This window comes from Tachysurus vachellii, chromosome 21, assembly GCF_030014155.1.
Source record: "Tachysurus vachellii isolate PV-2020 chromosome 21, HZAU_Pvac_v1, whole genome shotgun sequence".
Lineage (NCBI taxonomy): Eukaryota > Metazoa > Chordata > Actinopteri > Siluriformes > Bagridae > Tachysurus > Tachysurus vachellii.
In genome coordinates, this window is record NC_083480.1 from 18,212,813 (window position 1) to 18,227,674 (window position 14,862).

Consider the following 14,862-nt stretch of genomic DNA (forward strand, 5'->3'; position numbering starts at 1 on the left):
TCATATCATTAGTAAATTAGCTTATCATTATACTGTAAGCAACCAGTGCACAGATTTATACTCATTTTTAGGAACCTTCTACACTATCTGTGGTTCATGTAACTGGGTTACAGGCGAATGTTTTTAAGCACATATAAAAGTCTGGAATTTGAGGTGGTATTTTCCTTTAACTCTGCTGATTGTGCAGGTATTTACACTGCAAACACTTTAGAAATGTACTGTAAATATAGAGCACACACACAAACACACACACTTCATAGCTTGTGTTAAAGCCATCACACTTTTGTTTGATCAGAGATCTTTAATCAGACTGCTTTCTGCTCACACACACAGAGTATAACGTAATCACAGAGTTTCTCCTGAGTGGATCAGATAGAAGTCTGTCAACATCTTTGAATTTTATCTTAACAGATTCGAGTTTGACCTCTTAAATCCACCCGATCTTTAGACACGTAAACGAAAACACACCAAACAAGTTTCTCAGGTGGGTCTCGAGGTACTGAAAGCTAAACGGCATTAAACACGTAACTGGTACACACATCACAACTACGGTGTGTGTAGAGTGTAAAGAATAAAACAGTCATTGTTTTGCTGTTATAGTAAAATGATAAACAATGAGGTGGTGTGACGGAGCAGAGTCACTGTTACTCTACTGAAGTGAATTATGTTCCAATAACAGCATGTATTCACACACCAGCAAATTGCTAACACACGTTTGTTTGTTGTCACTTTACGTTCTCACTTATATCGGTTATGAACAGTCTTTACAGCTTTATTTCAGCCTGTTACGAAACAGCCCTAACGCCAGAGACTCCTTCCACGAGAGATAAGCTGGGAAAAGGTGCTGAAATGTCGAATATTAAGTATTTAATATTGACTTTTAAGTATTTTTGATTGGTTTGGAGTGAAATTGCAGTTATTAAAAGAGTTAATAGTATTAATAATATTAAGTAGTTAATAGGGGAGACAGATTTATTCATTCATTCATTCATTCATCTTCTACCGCTTATCCGAACTACCTCGGGTCACGGGGAGCCTGTGACTATCTCAGGCGTCATCGGGCATCAAGGCAGGATACACCCTGGACGGAGTGCCAACCCATCACAGGGCACACACACACACACACACACTCTCATTCACTCACACGCACTCACACACTACGGACAATTTTCCAGAGATGCCAATCAACCTACCATGCATGTCTTTGGGGAGGAAACCGGAGTACCCGGAGGAAACCCCCGAGGCACGGGGAGAACATGAAACTCCACACACACAAGGTGGAGGCGGGAATCGAACCCCCAACCCTGGAGGTGTGAGGCGAACGTGCTAACCACTAAACCACCGTGACCCCCGAGACAGATTTAATAGCTATTTAATAAACTTCCCCTATGGAATGGCCCAAGCTGAGGGCAGGGATGGGATGTTCAGTGAGGGGGGATGTTCAGTGAGGGGGGATGTTCAGTGAGGGGGGGATGTTCAGTGTGGGGGGGATGTTCAGTGCGCATAAACAAAAGTGATGCATTCAACAATACAAGTTTATTATCAACTCAAATAGCTCATGTGTTTATTTTACTACGCCTTATGGCCACTGGGCGGCGGTGCGCGATTGTGAAATGGTTCGTAGTGATGCCTCGTTTCCTCCCACGTAGAGTGAATGGAACGTTCCATGATGACGTGGCACTTAGTATAAAATGACCCACCGAGGCATCAGCGCCCTCCCCGAAACCCCCCGGCTGTTAGTGCGGTGTGAGTGCGTGTGTGATCCGGAGCTAGCCTCGGCACACGTTCTATAAAAAATTAAAAAAAAAAAAAAAATTTAAAAAACCTTAAAAACTCTTAAAAAATTTTCTTTTTTTTTCTTTCTTTTTATTTTGTAATAAAAATCACATCGGTGAAGCAGCAGCTACTCGGTATCGACACATCACAGAAGAACCGACGCGTTAGCTTAGCATAGTCTGTCAGGGCCTCGTTTCACTGGAACGCCATACAAATCTGTTTTTGGGGGATAAGAAAGTATCCGTATTTTAAAAGTAAGCGTTAAAGAATTAGAAGTAAATTTTATTTTTTAAATTTTAAACATTTTAAAGCGCTGGTTTTTTTTTAATAATTCGTGGTTTTGCTCGGTTTAAGTTGACTAAGTGTTTGAGGAGAAAGTCTCGCGCACAGCACCACAGACGCGTCTCTCTCACACGAGACCTCACAAGAATCGACACTACGACATGAACCCGAGCGCTCCGAGCTACCCGATGGCGTCGCTGTACGTCGGAGACCTTCACTCAGATGTGACCGAGGCCATGCTGTATGAGAAGTTCAGCCCTGCCGGTGCCATCCTGTCCATCCGCGTGTGCAGGGACATGATCACACGTCGCTCCCTCGGCTACGCCTACGTTAACTTCCAGCAGCCAGCAGACGGTGAGTGGAAAGATGTAGAACTAAAGCTGGGGGACTTTATACTCCAGATCCGTGGCTCGTGTGGTGCTCTGGGCCTTCTCTCTCTCTCTCTCTCTCTCTCTCTCTCTCTCTCTCTCTCTCTCTCTCTCTCTCTCTCATGCCGTGCTAAATGCTAACACTAGCAAGTGCGTAGAAAGAAGAAATTCGGTTCTGATTCGGTTCCGAATCTAGAAGTTTTAACCCTCGGCACTTGTGCGTCACTCACACTAAATGTTCACTATTTAAACACTCGGCCTTGTTAACGTTGCTCTGAATTTAAATCCCCATGCTAACGCTGTTAGCCCACGGACACGCACATTAGGCCCTGCTCCCTTTAACACTGACCAGTCAGGAGGGGATTCGGTTCTCACCTCCTGCACCGGATTAATTCAGTTCTCACACTTGCTGTGGTACGAAGACGCGGACGTGTTCATCATATGAAACCCAGGAGACGTCTTGCAGCCTGTTCACGTCGTGGGCCATGCGGTTCGGTTTGATCCCTGAAACACTTTAGGATCCAGTGATCCACTGCTTCCTTTTCACCCATGTGCTGGTGGTGGAGTCACGCAGTAAACACACCATCACCACTGAACACCCTTCATGCGTAGTGATCTAGTAAGAAGGGCTGATGCAGGTTTAGGACCTTAATTACACCAGGAGATGTTTAAATCTGCAAGGTACCGCAAAGCCAGACCCTTATTGTCAGATGGGGGGAAGGGGGGCTCGAGTGATATGACTTGGCTCGAGTCAGACTAAAGACTCGGCTTAACATTCATGGCTTGAGACTTGACTTGGACTTGAGGTAAATGACTCAGAGATGAGGGACTCGACTTGACTCGAGTCAGACTTAAGTCGCAAATTTGAGACTTGCTCGACAAATATTAAAAAAAAGACTCGACTCGACTTTGACTTGGCATTCATGACTTGACTCACTTGTGACTTGCACATTTTTTGGTCAACATGGTTCAGTTTTTTAATTTTTTTCTCCTCATCTTAAGATGTGTACAGTGTTTAAACTGAGTTGATGTAGGATTGTGGTGATTTATGTACGTTAAGTTCGTGCTCTCTCCAAAAGCACAAAAATGACACTTTTTTTTTTTTCCTCCCTCCTCCAGCTGAGCGTGCTCTGGACACCATGAACTTTGACGTGATCAAAGGCAGACCCGTGCGCATCATGTGGTCCCAGCGTGACCCGTCGCTGAGGAAAAGTGGCGTTGGTAACATTTTCATTAAGAACTTGGACAAGTCAATCGATAACAAGGCTCTGTACGACACCTTCTCTGCCTTTGGCAACATTCTGTCCTGCAAGGTAGCGTCTCTACGAACATTTTACACGTTTGATCACGTGCGTTTCCTGCATGGCCTCTTTGTGCATGAATTTGCTTCTGTTTGTTGTATTTAAGGTTGTTTGTGATGAAAACGGATCAAAGGGATATGGTTTTGTGCACTTTGAGACCCAGGAGGCCGCTGAAAGAGCCATTGAGAAAATGAATGGCATGTTGCTCAACGACAGAAAAGTGTAAGTGAGCCACTTTAAACCTGCACTTGTGTAGAAACTAATGAGCATGGCCTTTCCTGTGCACTTCAATGTGACCGTGCTTTTATACACCGTTATAACACGGTGAATAAAACTTTCTCGGTGACTCTTATCCTCAGATTCACTGCATTGAACGAGCTCAGGATTTAGATGATGTCTTGTTTTCAATGATGTTCACACATTTGAACTCTATACCTGCATTTGTTTGCTGTTTTTTTTACTTGTACAGTTTTGTCGGTCGTTTCAAATCCCGCAAAGAACGCGAGGCTGAGCTTGGAGCCAGAGCCAAGGAGTTCACCAACGTTTACATCAAGAACTTTGGGGAGGACATGGACGACGAGAAGCTGAAGGAAGCCTTTAGCAAATATGGTATGCTAGATGTTTACGTTGACGTGCGTAGAAACGTGCACAAATGGTTTAAGACTCGCAGTCTAGTCAAATTCAGTGCGTCCTCTTCTGTGGGCTGTACTGGCCAAACGGCTGCCACAGTGATGTCATAGTCCATGGGCCCCGTGTTTTATAGTAGATACTGGGGATAAATAACGGCTATGTACAATCACCAGTAGGTGGAGAGTGGGTGGTGTGCTGAGTGTAACCCAGAGATAAACACACTATAGATAACTGATTAGGATGCAAGGTTAAAGCTGTGAATTGCAGCCTTTTTTTTTTTTTAATGGTGTAATTAATTTTGATGCTCTACAGACGTTTTAACGTGCTTCCTTCTCGTATGCGTCTTCTCTCACCAGGCACTGCTATGAGTATCCGGGTCATGACCGACGACAGTGGCAAATCTAGAGGGTTTGGCTTTGTGAGCTTCGAGAGGCACGAGGATGCTCAAAAGGTACGTCCTAAAGGTTTATGGCACGCCAGTAATAATGCACTGGACTAGATTTTAAATGATTTGAATAGTATAAATAGATTTTTCTCCTGGTGAGGGCTGCATCAAGCTCTGAAAACCCAAATGTGTTCCAAGTTCTGCAGTAAAAACAGCTATTCGTCGGTCAGGATTACGCTTGTGGTGGTCTGGGATCATTTTGATTTATTTATTTATTTTTTTAGTGAAATGCAACATGTTCACTTCTTACAGGTGGAGCAAATGTTTATAATAGCGTCCAGCTGAAGGTGGGATGTATTATGTAGTTAAGTGAGCAGTCAGTTCTTGATTGTGTTGGAGGCTAAAAATGGCCAGGTATAAAGTTGTGAGCAAGTTTGACCCATTTTGGTGGTGATCCAGGGATGAAGTGTTTAGTAACTAACAAGTGTTTGAAGGATAACTAGTGACAGGCGTGTGGGAGCACGAGGCTCGTTGATGCCAGTTCTACCCCATCTGGTTTGAGTCCACAGAAGCTGCTGGAGGCAGTGTGAAGTTCTGGGTAATGTTCTGTTCAGGAACAATGGGTTCTGTATCACCTACCTAAACATTTATGTAGTTCAAGTGTCACTTCATAACATTAAGTTTCCCTAAAGTCAGTGGCCTCTTTCTGTACAATAATGCTCCCTGACACACTGCAAAAATGGTTCAGGAACGTTTTGAGGAACGAGAGCTGAAGGTCCTGACTTGGGCAGTCGGAATGAGATCCGGGGAGTTCCGAGGCAGTCTGTGGAACGTGCTGGGCAAACAAGTTCATGATGCATGGAGGCTCCACCTCACATGTTGGAGGAATTAAAGCTGATACCACAGCACACCTTCAGAGGTGGTTCTCTTGTGGAGTCCCAGAGTCAGTGGCACAATAATCCTACGATATTAGCTGGCGTGTTCACATTATGGCTGATTCATATAGGTGTTAATTACAGAAATGTGTCAAACGTAGAAAAAAGCAGAAATTATTTATTCGATTTTTTTTTTCTTCCTTCTGTATTTTTCCAGGCTGTGGACGAGATGAACGGGAAGGAGCTGAACGGCAAGCTGATCTACGTGGGCCGCGCTCAAAAGAAGGTGGAACGTCAGACCGAACTCAAGCGCAAGTTTGAGCAGATGAAGCAGGATCGGATGACTCGGTACCAGGTTCGTCTGATGAGCACCCGATCAAAACTGCCTTAAATTCTTCGCAGTCTAGTCAAATTCAGTGCGTCCTCTTCTGTGGGCTGTACTGGCCAAACGGCTGCCACAGCGACGTCGTAGTCCATGGGCCCCGTGTTTTATAGTAGATACTGGGGATAAATAACGGCTATGTACACTTTAGTTTAAGTTTAGAGTGTGTGTACCTGCTCAGTTCACATTTAACACTTCACGTTTAACATGCTGAATGGTTTGAAATGCGTAGGGTGTGAATCTGTACGTGAAAAACCTGGACGACGGCATCGACGACGAACGGCTCCGCAAAGAGTTCTCTCCTTTCGGAACGATTACCAGCGCCAAGGTTCGCTTCTATTTTAATTTGTATCATAATCTATTATAATCTATACAAGATTAACACCAGTGTTTGTTTTAAGACTATTTATTACAGCAGGCTTTGTAGAGACGTAGACTTGGAACATCACGGTGTGGCTTTTTTTGTTTAAAGGTCATGATGGACGGAGGACGCAGCAAAGGTTTCGGCTTTGTCTGCTTCTCCTCCCCCGAGGAAGCGACTAAAGCCGTGACCGAGATGAACGGTCGTATTGTTGCCACAAAACCGCTCTACGTGGCTCTGGCTCAGCGTAAAGAGGAACGTCAAGCTCATCTGACCAATCAGTACATGCAGAGGATGGCCAGCGTTCACACCGTACCGAATCCTGTTCTCAACCCCTACCAGACCGCACCGCCGTCTGGATATTTCATGGCTGCCATTCCTCAGGTTTGTCGTTTATCAGAATCAGAAAAAGATTTATTGCCAACGATGCTTGTGTGTATCAGAGTACCAAAAAATACACACGTAAAAAATAAATTGTGCTCTAGATGATGGTATAGAATGAGATGCAGGATGCACTAGGATGGAGATGGTAACAGTTAAACGTTATTGCACATTGTTATTGTGTAAAAGGGGAACATTTACCTGTTCCCACAGTTATGTAATAACGTGTCAGAGTTTCACTTTTGTACACAATTAGAACGTTTCTTTAGAAGTTTTGTTACTGTACTTGTTACCTGTCAGTGTTCATGACCATTTGTTTCTCATGCAAGAGAGTTCTTTAGCTACAGAACTTGTTCTCGAAACTTAGGAACAGGAAGCAGACTCCATTTTAGACTCAGTTGTTTTTCAGACTGTTACCATTTTATAACACGATTAACTTGTATTTCTTTGTCCTCAGGCTCAAAACAGAGCTGCGTACTATCCTACCAGCCAGCTCGCACAGCTCCGGCCGAGTCCACGCTGGACCGCGCAGGGTGTCCGACCTCAGCGTGAGTACACACACGTGTAGTGCGCTGTGTTCTAGTGTAAGATTCCTAGAAAATGGTTGTCTAAGCCTGATCACGTCCAGGAGAAGGTGCCGGTGCCTTAAACCCAGTACAGATTCTCTTCTCTTACATACCGACTCAAAGTAGAATTGTTTCATATTTGTGTGTTTGGCAAGACGACACACCCAGTGAGGCAAATTGCTGAGATTGCTCCATCTGTTTTGTGGTTGTGGGTATTTTTAACCATATTCATGTTCCGTCTCATTCCTTCACTTGAGCCGTGTTGGTATTAGTTCAGTATTTTGTTACACGTCTGTACACGTGTACTTTAATTAAATGACTAATTTCTCCTTCATGCCTCAGATTTCCAGAACATGCAAGCCACCATGAGGCCCTCAGCCCCAAGGCCACAGACCTTCAACACCATGAGACCTGCTTCTCAGGTTCCTCGTGTGATGTCGGCTCAACGTGTCGGTGAGTTTTCGCCGTCGCGTCGGTGTATGTGAAGTATTTCTGCTCACTTTCGTCCTTGTAGAAAGTTTGTTTTTCCTTTCATTTCTCCTTGAGGCTACAGTTAGTGTTCTAGTAAACTTTAGTATTGTTTAGCTGCTCTAGGTTTCCTGGAATTAGACATTTGCCAACATGTACTCTGGTGATGGACTGACTGGTATTTTTCTACTGAAGAGAAAGTAAATATAATTAGGTTGTTAAACCGTGTGTGTGTGTGTGTGTGTGTGTGTGTGCACACTTGGCATCCGGATTCAGTTCATCCATGTTCCTGTTCTAGGAAATGTTTTGTAATTTTTTTTTTTTTTTTTTTTTTTTTTTTTAAATTATTACAGATCTTTTTTACAGAAGGGTATAAAGCTGTTATTGGCCATGTAGAGTTTTGGACCGACTAATTCGCCGTCATCTTTAATCTCTTCTGTTTGGTTTTTTTTTTAGCTGCGCAGACGGTGGGTCCCAGGCCTACAGCTGCAGCGGCTGCAGCAGCACCGGTACGTGCCATCCCGCAGTACAAATACACGGCCGGAGTGCGTAACCCCCAGCAGCACATCAGCTCTCAGCCTCAGGTCTCCATGCAGCAGGTCAGAGTTCAGTTTGCTTTTTTTTTCCTGTCTGATCTTCACCTGATGTTACAGTGTTAGTGAATATTTTATGTCCTGTTTCTGTAGCCTGCCGTGCATGTTCAGGGTCAGGAGCCTCTGACTGCTTCCATGCTGGCTGCAGCTCCACCTCAGGAGCAGAAGCAAATGCTGGGTAAATTTTTAAAACTTTTTTTTTTTTTTTTTTTAAACTCGCTTATTTGGATTTTGTGCTTTTGATCTGTAGTGTGACGAAGCTTCCTCCCTCCCCTTTTTTCTTTTTCTCCCTCCTCTTCCAGGTGAGCGTCTCTTCCCTCTAATTCAGAACATGCACTCCAACCTGGCAGGGAAGATCACGGGCATGTTGCTGGAGATTGACAACTCAGAGCTGCTGCACATGCTCGAGTCTCCGGAGTCTCTGCGCTCCAAGGTGATAAATTAGTGTGATCACGAGACGTCTTTGTTTTAGGTTGTCGGCTACTGGTGTGATGATGCAATCCTGTTCGGTGTGGGAGCTCCTGCAGTGTCGGGAACCTTCACTCAGACTCCTGATGACATACACAGGGGCCATCTGACCAGCACTGACCACACGCCGCCACAGTTTCTGTTTTTCTAATGTCACATGTCTCTACTTCCCAGTTCTGAACAGGAATGTGAATGACACAGCAGACTTTCTCATATGACCTCAACACATCCAGTAATGACTGTATAAATCAGTTCCACTAAACACAGTTTATTTTTGGCATCATGTTCATCTCAGTGTTTGTTTTTGTGCTGCTGGATCGTGATTGGTCGATGTTTTATTCTAACAGCAGCTGACTTTTTTTTTTTTTTTTTTTTTTTTTTTTTTTTCCCCTCTTCCTGTAAAGTCTGAGGTCACTGAGAACAGACCCTCGCTCGTTTCCCAGAGCTGTAAATGACTAAATGGATGGAGGTCATTCCTAATATCGTAACTGTGGTTTATAAAGAATAAAATGACACTTGATTTTATTTTATTTTTATTAGCTAAATATTTAGATAATTATACAATACATGAGCGTTTTCTTGATTCTAAATGTTGTAAGTTGTGATGCAGTAGTGGGGCAACAAACTGCAGGACTGACGTCGTACCGTGTGTTTCAGGTTGATGAGGCTGTTGCCGTGCTTCAGGCTCACCAGGCCAAAGAACAACAGAAAAATGTGACCAACTCCACCGGCGTACCGAGCGTCTAAGCCGAGGTACTGACAAAGCCTTGTTTAGTGTGTGTGTGGCATTTAGAAGCTAGTCTTAAGTTTGGTTTTAATCCCAGTTTACCCTTTACACTGTCTAGACAACACCAGAATGATCAGAGTTCTAAATGTTACGGATCATTTAAAGCTTCCGGTTTTCACATTTGTTGTAATTGTACCGATCGACTGCAGCTGTTTTTTTTTTTTTTTACAACGGCTGTAATTTTACCCAGCAGTAGTTTTATTTTTAGACTAAAACTTTGTTGTTGTTTTTTTCTCCTCTCCAGGGACTACAAACTTCTGACCTTGCTTCACCGAGGGGGGATTAAAAACATATTAAACATTGAAAAACGTGGAAAACACTGCAAAAAGATAGAAATGATATTTAAAAAAAAAAAGAAAAATGCAATGGAACCTGAACTCCGCCAGGCTTAGAAGATAAAACTAGGCCTAGTTCATTATCTTACAAAAAAATCTCAAAAAAAAGAGAAAAAATTAAAAACGTAAAAATGGGAAAATTGAAGGTTTTAAAGAAAATTCCATAAAAGTATAGAGGGGGAAAATTCAGACTCTCTATCAATCCTTATTTTATTCATTTTATTTTTTACCAGAAGAGTTCGGTTCTGTGTGATGAGGAGAACCAAGAACCACGCAGGGCTACGTGAATTCTCTGGAATTAAAATGTGCTTGCGCAAATAAATTACATTGTCATTTAATACGTGTCTTGTTTGCTTTGGTTTCTTTACACAATAACGTGCTAGATAACGGTGAATAAACACGTGCTGTTTCACCTGAATGCTGTAGAGGGAGCAATTGCACCTCAGATGACCTTAAACTTCTTGTGTAAAGGCTCAGAGACGGTCCTTTATACCCTAAACTCTACTACACAAGTGTGTAGCTAAAGCTTAGTTTATTGTGCCGTCTCCAAATCCTCAAGTCTTCTATTATTCCATACTGCTGCTTTAACCCTGTAACATGAGTCACGTCTGTTTACAGGTCAGTTTTTAATCCTGTATGTCTGAATTTTACTCCACACTCATTGGCTTCAGCTTAAATCCTCACATCAGTTTAACTGTTGGGTATTTAAGGTAAGAGCAAACTATATATATACTGTACAAACTATATATATATACTGTACAAACTATATATATACTGTACAAACTATATATATACTGTACAAACTATATATATACTGTACAAACTATATATATACTGTACAAACTATATATATACTGTACAAACTATATATACTGTACAAACTATATATATATACTGTACAAACTATATATATATATACTGTACAAACTATATATATATACTGTACAAACTATATATATATACTGTACAAACTATATATATATACTGTACAAACTATATATATATATATACTGTACAAACTATATATATACTGTACAAACTATATATACTGTACAAACTATATACTGTACAAACTATATATATACTGTACAAACTATATATATACTGTACAAACTATATATACTGTACAAACTATATATACTGTACAAACTATATATACTGTACAAACTATATACTGTACAAACTATATATATACTGTACAAACTATATATATACTGTACAAACTATATATACTGTACAAACTATATATATATACTGTACAAACTATATATATACTGTACAAACTATATACTGTACAAACTATATATATATACTGTACAAACTATATATACTGTACAAACTATATACTGTACAAACTATATATATACTGTACAAACTATATATATACTGTACAAACTATATATACTGTACAAACTATATATATACTGTACAAACTATATATATACTGTACAAACTATATATATACTGTACAAACTATATATATACTGTACAAACTATATATATACTGTACAAACTATATATATACTGTACAAACTATATATATATACTGTACAAACTATATATACTGTACAAACTATATATACTGTACAAACTATATATATACTGTACAAACTATATATATATATACTGTACAAACTATATATATACTGTACAAACTATATATATATATATATATATATACTGTACAAACTATATATATATATACTGTACAAACTATATATATACTGTACAAACTATATATATATATACTGTACAAACTATATATATATATACTGTACAAACTATATATATACTGTACAAACTATATATATATATATATATATATACTGTACAAACTATATATATATATATATACTGTACAAACTATATATATACTGTACAAACTATATATATACTGTACAAACTATATATACTGTACAAAATATATATATATATATATATATAAAAAAGTACAAACTATATATATATACTGTACAAACTATATATATATATATATATATATATATATATATACACATACATACTGTACAAACTATATATATATATAAAAATATAATAAAAAGTACAAACTATATATATACACTGTGTATATATATATATATATATATATACTGTATATATATACTGTACAAACTATATATACTGTAAAAAAGACTGTTAGTTCTATAGCTATAGTATGTGGATGTTGGACACCCCCCCCCCCCACACACACACACCCCTCTTCCTCTATTTCACCATCAGCACACTATGATGTGTCACGTCTGTGTGACTGGTCATGTGCTTTCCTGTATGTATTCATTACTGTGTGAGACACAGACTGGCTAATTCAGGGTTTATTAATATTTATATATTAATCTGTTTCATTAGCACAGACTGTGGATCTGTGTTTCAGAAACAATGCACATGCATCCAATGAAGAGTCAGTGTTCAGTGGTGTTGAGTCAGAGATGGTGTTCAGTCAGTCAGTGGTGTTGAGTCAGAGCCAGTGTTTATTGGTGTTGAGTCAGAGTCAGTGGTGTTGAGTCAGTCAATGTTCAGTGGTGTTGAGTCAGAGTCAGTGTTTAGTGGTGTTGAGTCAGGGTCAGTGTTTAGTGGTTTTGAGTCAGTGTTTAGTGGTGTTGAGTCAGTGTTTAATGGTGTTGAGTCAGTGTTCAGTGCAGGACACACGAGTTCTTCACACTAACCTTCACCTCCACACCGTCTTCATGGAGCTGCTTTTTTTTTTTATCCATAAAAATAAAAGTTCCTCGTTTACTTCCGTACACGTGACCTGGTAAATAAATAAAAACGCCTGAAACGAAAGTCAATGATGAAATCTCGCGAGATCAGAGACACCACTCCTTCGGGAAATCTCGCGAGAACATTTTCAACACGTTCCGGAGAAGCGGAGTGAGAAGAGGAAAGGGTCGTGTCCCAATCCGAGCCGTGTCTCCTTTACATGAACGTGTCCGCCATCTTGTAAGGCTGCCTTACAGTGTAGCCGCCTCCGTGTGTGACGTCACCGAGGGTTTAGGGGACTTTATGAGGCGGTGATTTGGGACGCGGCCGCGGTCAGACACACAGGGAGTTGGCGACTCGGCCCTAAGTTTTTTTTTTCCACCGGACCGAGCAGACAAAAGTTAAAGGTTTTAGTGCGTTTTGTTTTTCCTGTGTGTTTATTTTAACCTCGAGTTTTTCTCTCGGGGGTTGGAATAAAATGCGGGTGTGTCGGTGAGTCGAAAGGTAAATATCACGTTTATAAAGAAAAGTGTTTGTATTTTTAAAGCGTCGGTTTGTTTTACACCAAATAACTCGGGATCTGTGACGGAAAACACACGGATTTTAAACCGTTTATAACTCGAACTGCTTTAAATGTCTGTTTTGATGAAACAAAGCGCTTACAGGCTACAGATAGCCGTTAGCAAGCGACGTGCTAGCTGTTAGCATTGGCGTTAGCTGTTAGCATTAGCTGTTAGCATTAGCACGCGCACACAACTTTTGTTTACTTCTTTAAAACAACGTGTAATAAATATAGTAAACACGCTTAAAGATGAGACCCTGGAGCTTTGTGTTGATTGATGTGTGAAATAAACAGGGTGAAGTGTAAAGTAGTGTTAATGTGACACAGTCACTGCACTGAGGACTTGGTGTTCTGTTAGAAATGTAAACATCTGCATTGGGTCATGAGACGTGATGTTTATTTAAACGTGTAAAATCCGATCTAAGTGTTTTCTCTATTAACTTTAAGGCTTTGTTTTTATTAAGTACGTGAATTTATTGTCATCTCTGTAGGGAACGTTGTAAAGTTTCACATTTAACACAGAAAAATCTCGTGTTTGTGATGTTTAGTGTTTGTAGTGTTAATTAGCACAACGTGAATAAAGCGGTTTGTTCTTTAGACAAAAGTCTGGATTTAAATCCATTTATGGCGAGGAATAAAAATAGGAGTTAATGATGAACAGATTCTGTTTATTTAACAGATAAGTTTCCTGTGTGAACATTAACCTGTTTATCTTTGTCTCACTCTCGCCCCGTCTGTCTGTCTGTCTTTCTGTCTGTCTCTCTTTCTGTTTCTCTCTCTTTGTCTGTCACTTTCTCTGTTTCTTTCTGTCTCTCTCTGTCTCTCTGTCTTTCTGTTTCTCTCTGTCTGTCTGTCTCTCTTTCTGTTTCTCTCTGTCTGTCTGTCTCTCTTTCTGTTTCTCTCTGTCTGTCTGTCTCTCTTTCTGTTTCTCTCTGTCTGTCTGTCTCTCTTTCTGTTTCTCTCTGTCTGTCTGTCTCTCTTTCTCTGTCTCTCTCTGTCTGTCTCTCTCTCTCTGTCTGTCTGTCTCTCTCTTTCTGTTTCTCTCTCTTTGTCTGTCACTTTCTCTGTTTCTTTCTCTGTCTCTCTCTGTCTGTCTCTCTCTGTCTGTATGTTTCTCTCTCTCTCTCTCTCTCGCTCTCTCTCTCTCCCCTGATTATTACTAATGGAGTGTTAATAATAGTGTGAGTGTGTGTTGTTGTCTGATCCTCACACTGACTCTCCCTCTGGAGTAAGACAGGTTCTGTAGTGTTGAATTCCACTTCACAGTACATTGGTACATAGACTTCTGTTCATCCCATGTGAGAGAGAGAGAGACAGAGCGAGAGAGAGAGACAGAGCGAGCGAGCGAGAGACAGAGCGAGCGAGAGAGAGAGAGAGCGAGCGAGAGAGAGAGACAGAGCGAGCGAGAGAGAGAGACAGAGCGAGCGAGAGAGAGAGACAGAGCGAGCGAGAGAGAGAGACTGAGCGAGAGAGAGAGACTGAGCGAGACGGAGCGAGAGAGAGAGAGAGAGAGAGAGACGGAGCGAGAGAGAGACGGAGCGAGAGAGAGACGGAGCGAGAGAGAGACGGAGCGAGAGAGAGAGAGAGACTGAGCGAGAGAGAGAGAGAGACTGAGCGAGAGAGA

At 40.9% G+C, this 14,862-nt stretch overlaps 2 protein-coding genes and 2 non-coding genes across 5 annotated transcripts in view; all 4 read left to right on the top strand.

Moving 5' to 3' along the window:
* Positions 1–1,710: 1,710 nt before the first annotated feature.
* On the top strand, positions 1,711–10,296 carry pabpc1b (poly A binding protein, cytoplasmic 1 b). Its single transcript, XM_060896884.1, has 15 exons — positions 1,711–2,412; positions 3,546–3,739; positions 3,834–3,949; positions 4,197–4,336; positions 4,714–4,808; positions 5,835–5,972; positions 6,232–6,327; positions 6,472–6,744; positions 7,199–7,289; positions 7,650–7,760; positions 8,232–8,374; positions 8,462–8,546; positions 8,671–8,801; positions 9,494–9,589; positions 9,868–10,296. The coding sequence occupies exons 1-14, from the start codon at positions 2,220–2,222 to the stop codon at positions 9,581–9,583; spliced, it is 1,896 nt and encodes a 631-aa protein (XP_060752867.1). The 5' UTR covers positions 1,711–2,219; the 3' UTR covers positions 9,584–9,589; positions 9,868–10,296.
* LOC132837708 (small nucleolar RNA SNORA5) lies at positions 4,393–4,525 on the top strand. Its single transcript, XR_009647568.1, has one exon. It is a non-coding gene; the product is annotated as a small nucleolar RNA SNORA5 (small nucleolar RNA).
* On the top strand, positions 6,015–6,147 carry LOC132837706 (small nucleolar RNA SNORA5). Its single transcript, XR_009647566.1, has one exon. It is a non-coding gene; the product is annotated as a small nucleolar RNA SNORA5 (small nucleolar RNA).
* A 2,696-nt stretch (positions 10,297–12,992) lies between the features above and the next one.
* rnf19a (ring finger protein 19A, RBR E3 ubiquitin protein ligase) overlaps positions 12,993–14,862 on the top strand; it is a 23,382-nt gene continuing 21,512 nt past the window's right edge. For both annotated transcript variants that reach the window (XM_060857245.1, XM_060857244.1), the window contains exon 1: positions 12,993–13,180. The gene's annotated coding sequence lies outside the window, so the exon portion shown is untranslated. The remainder of the gene's footprint in view (positions 13,181–14,862) is intronic.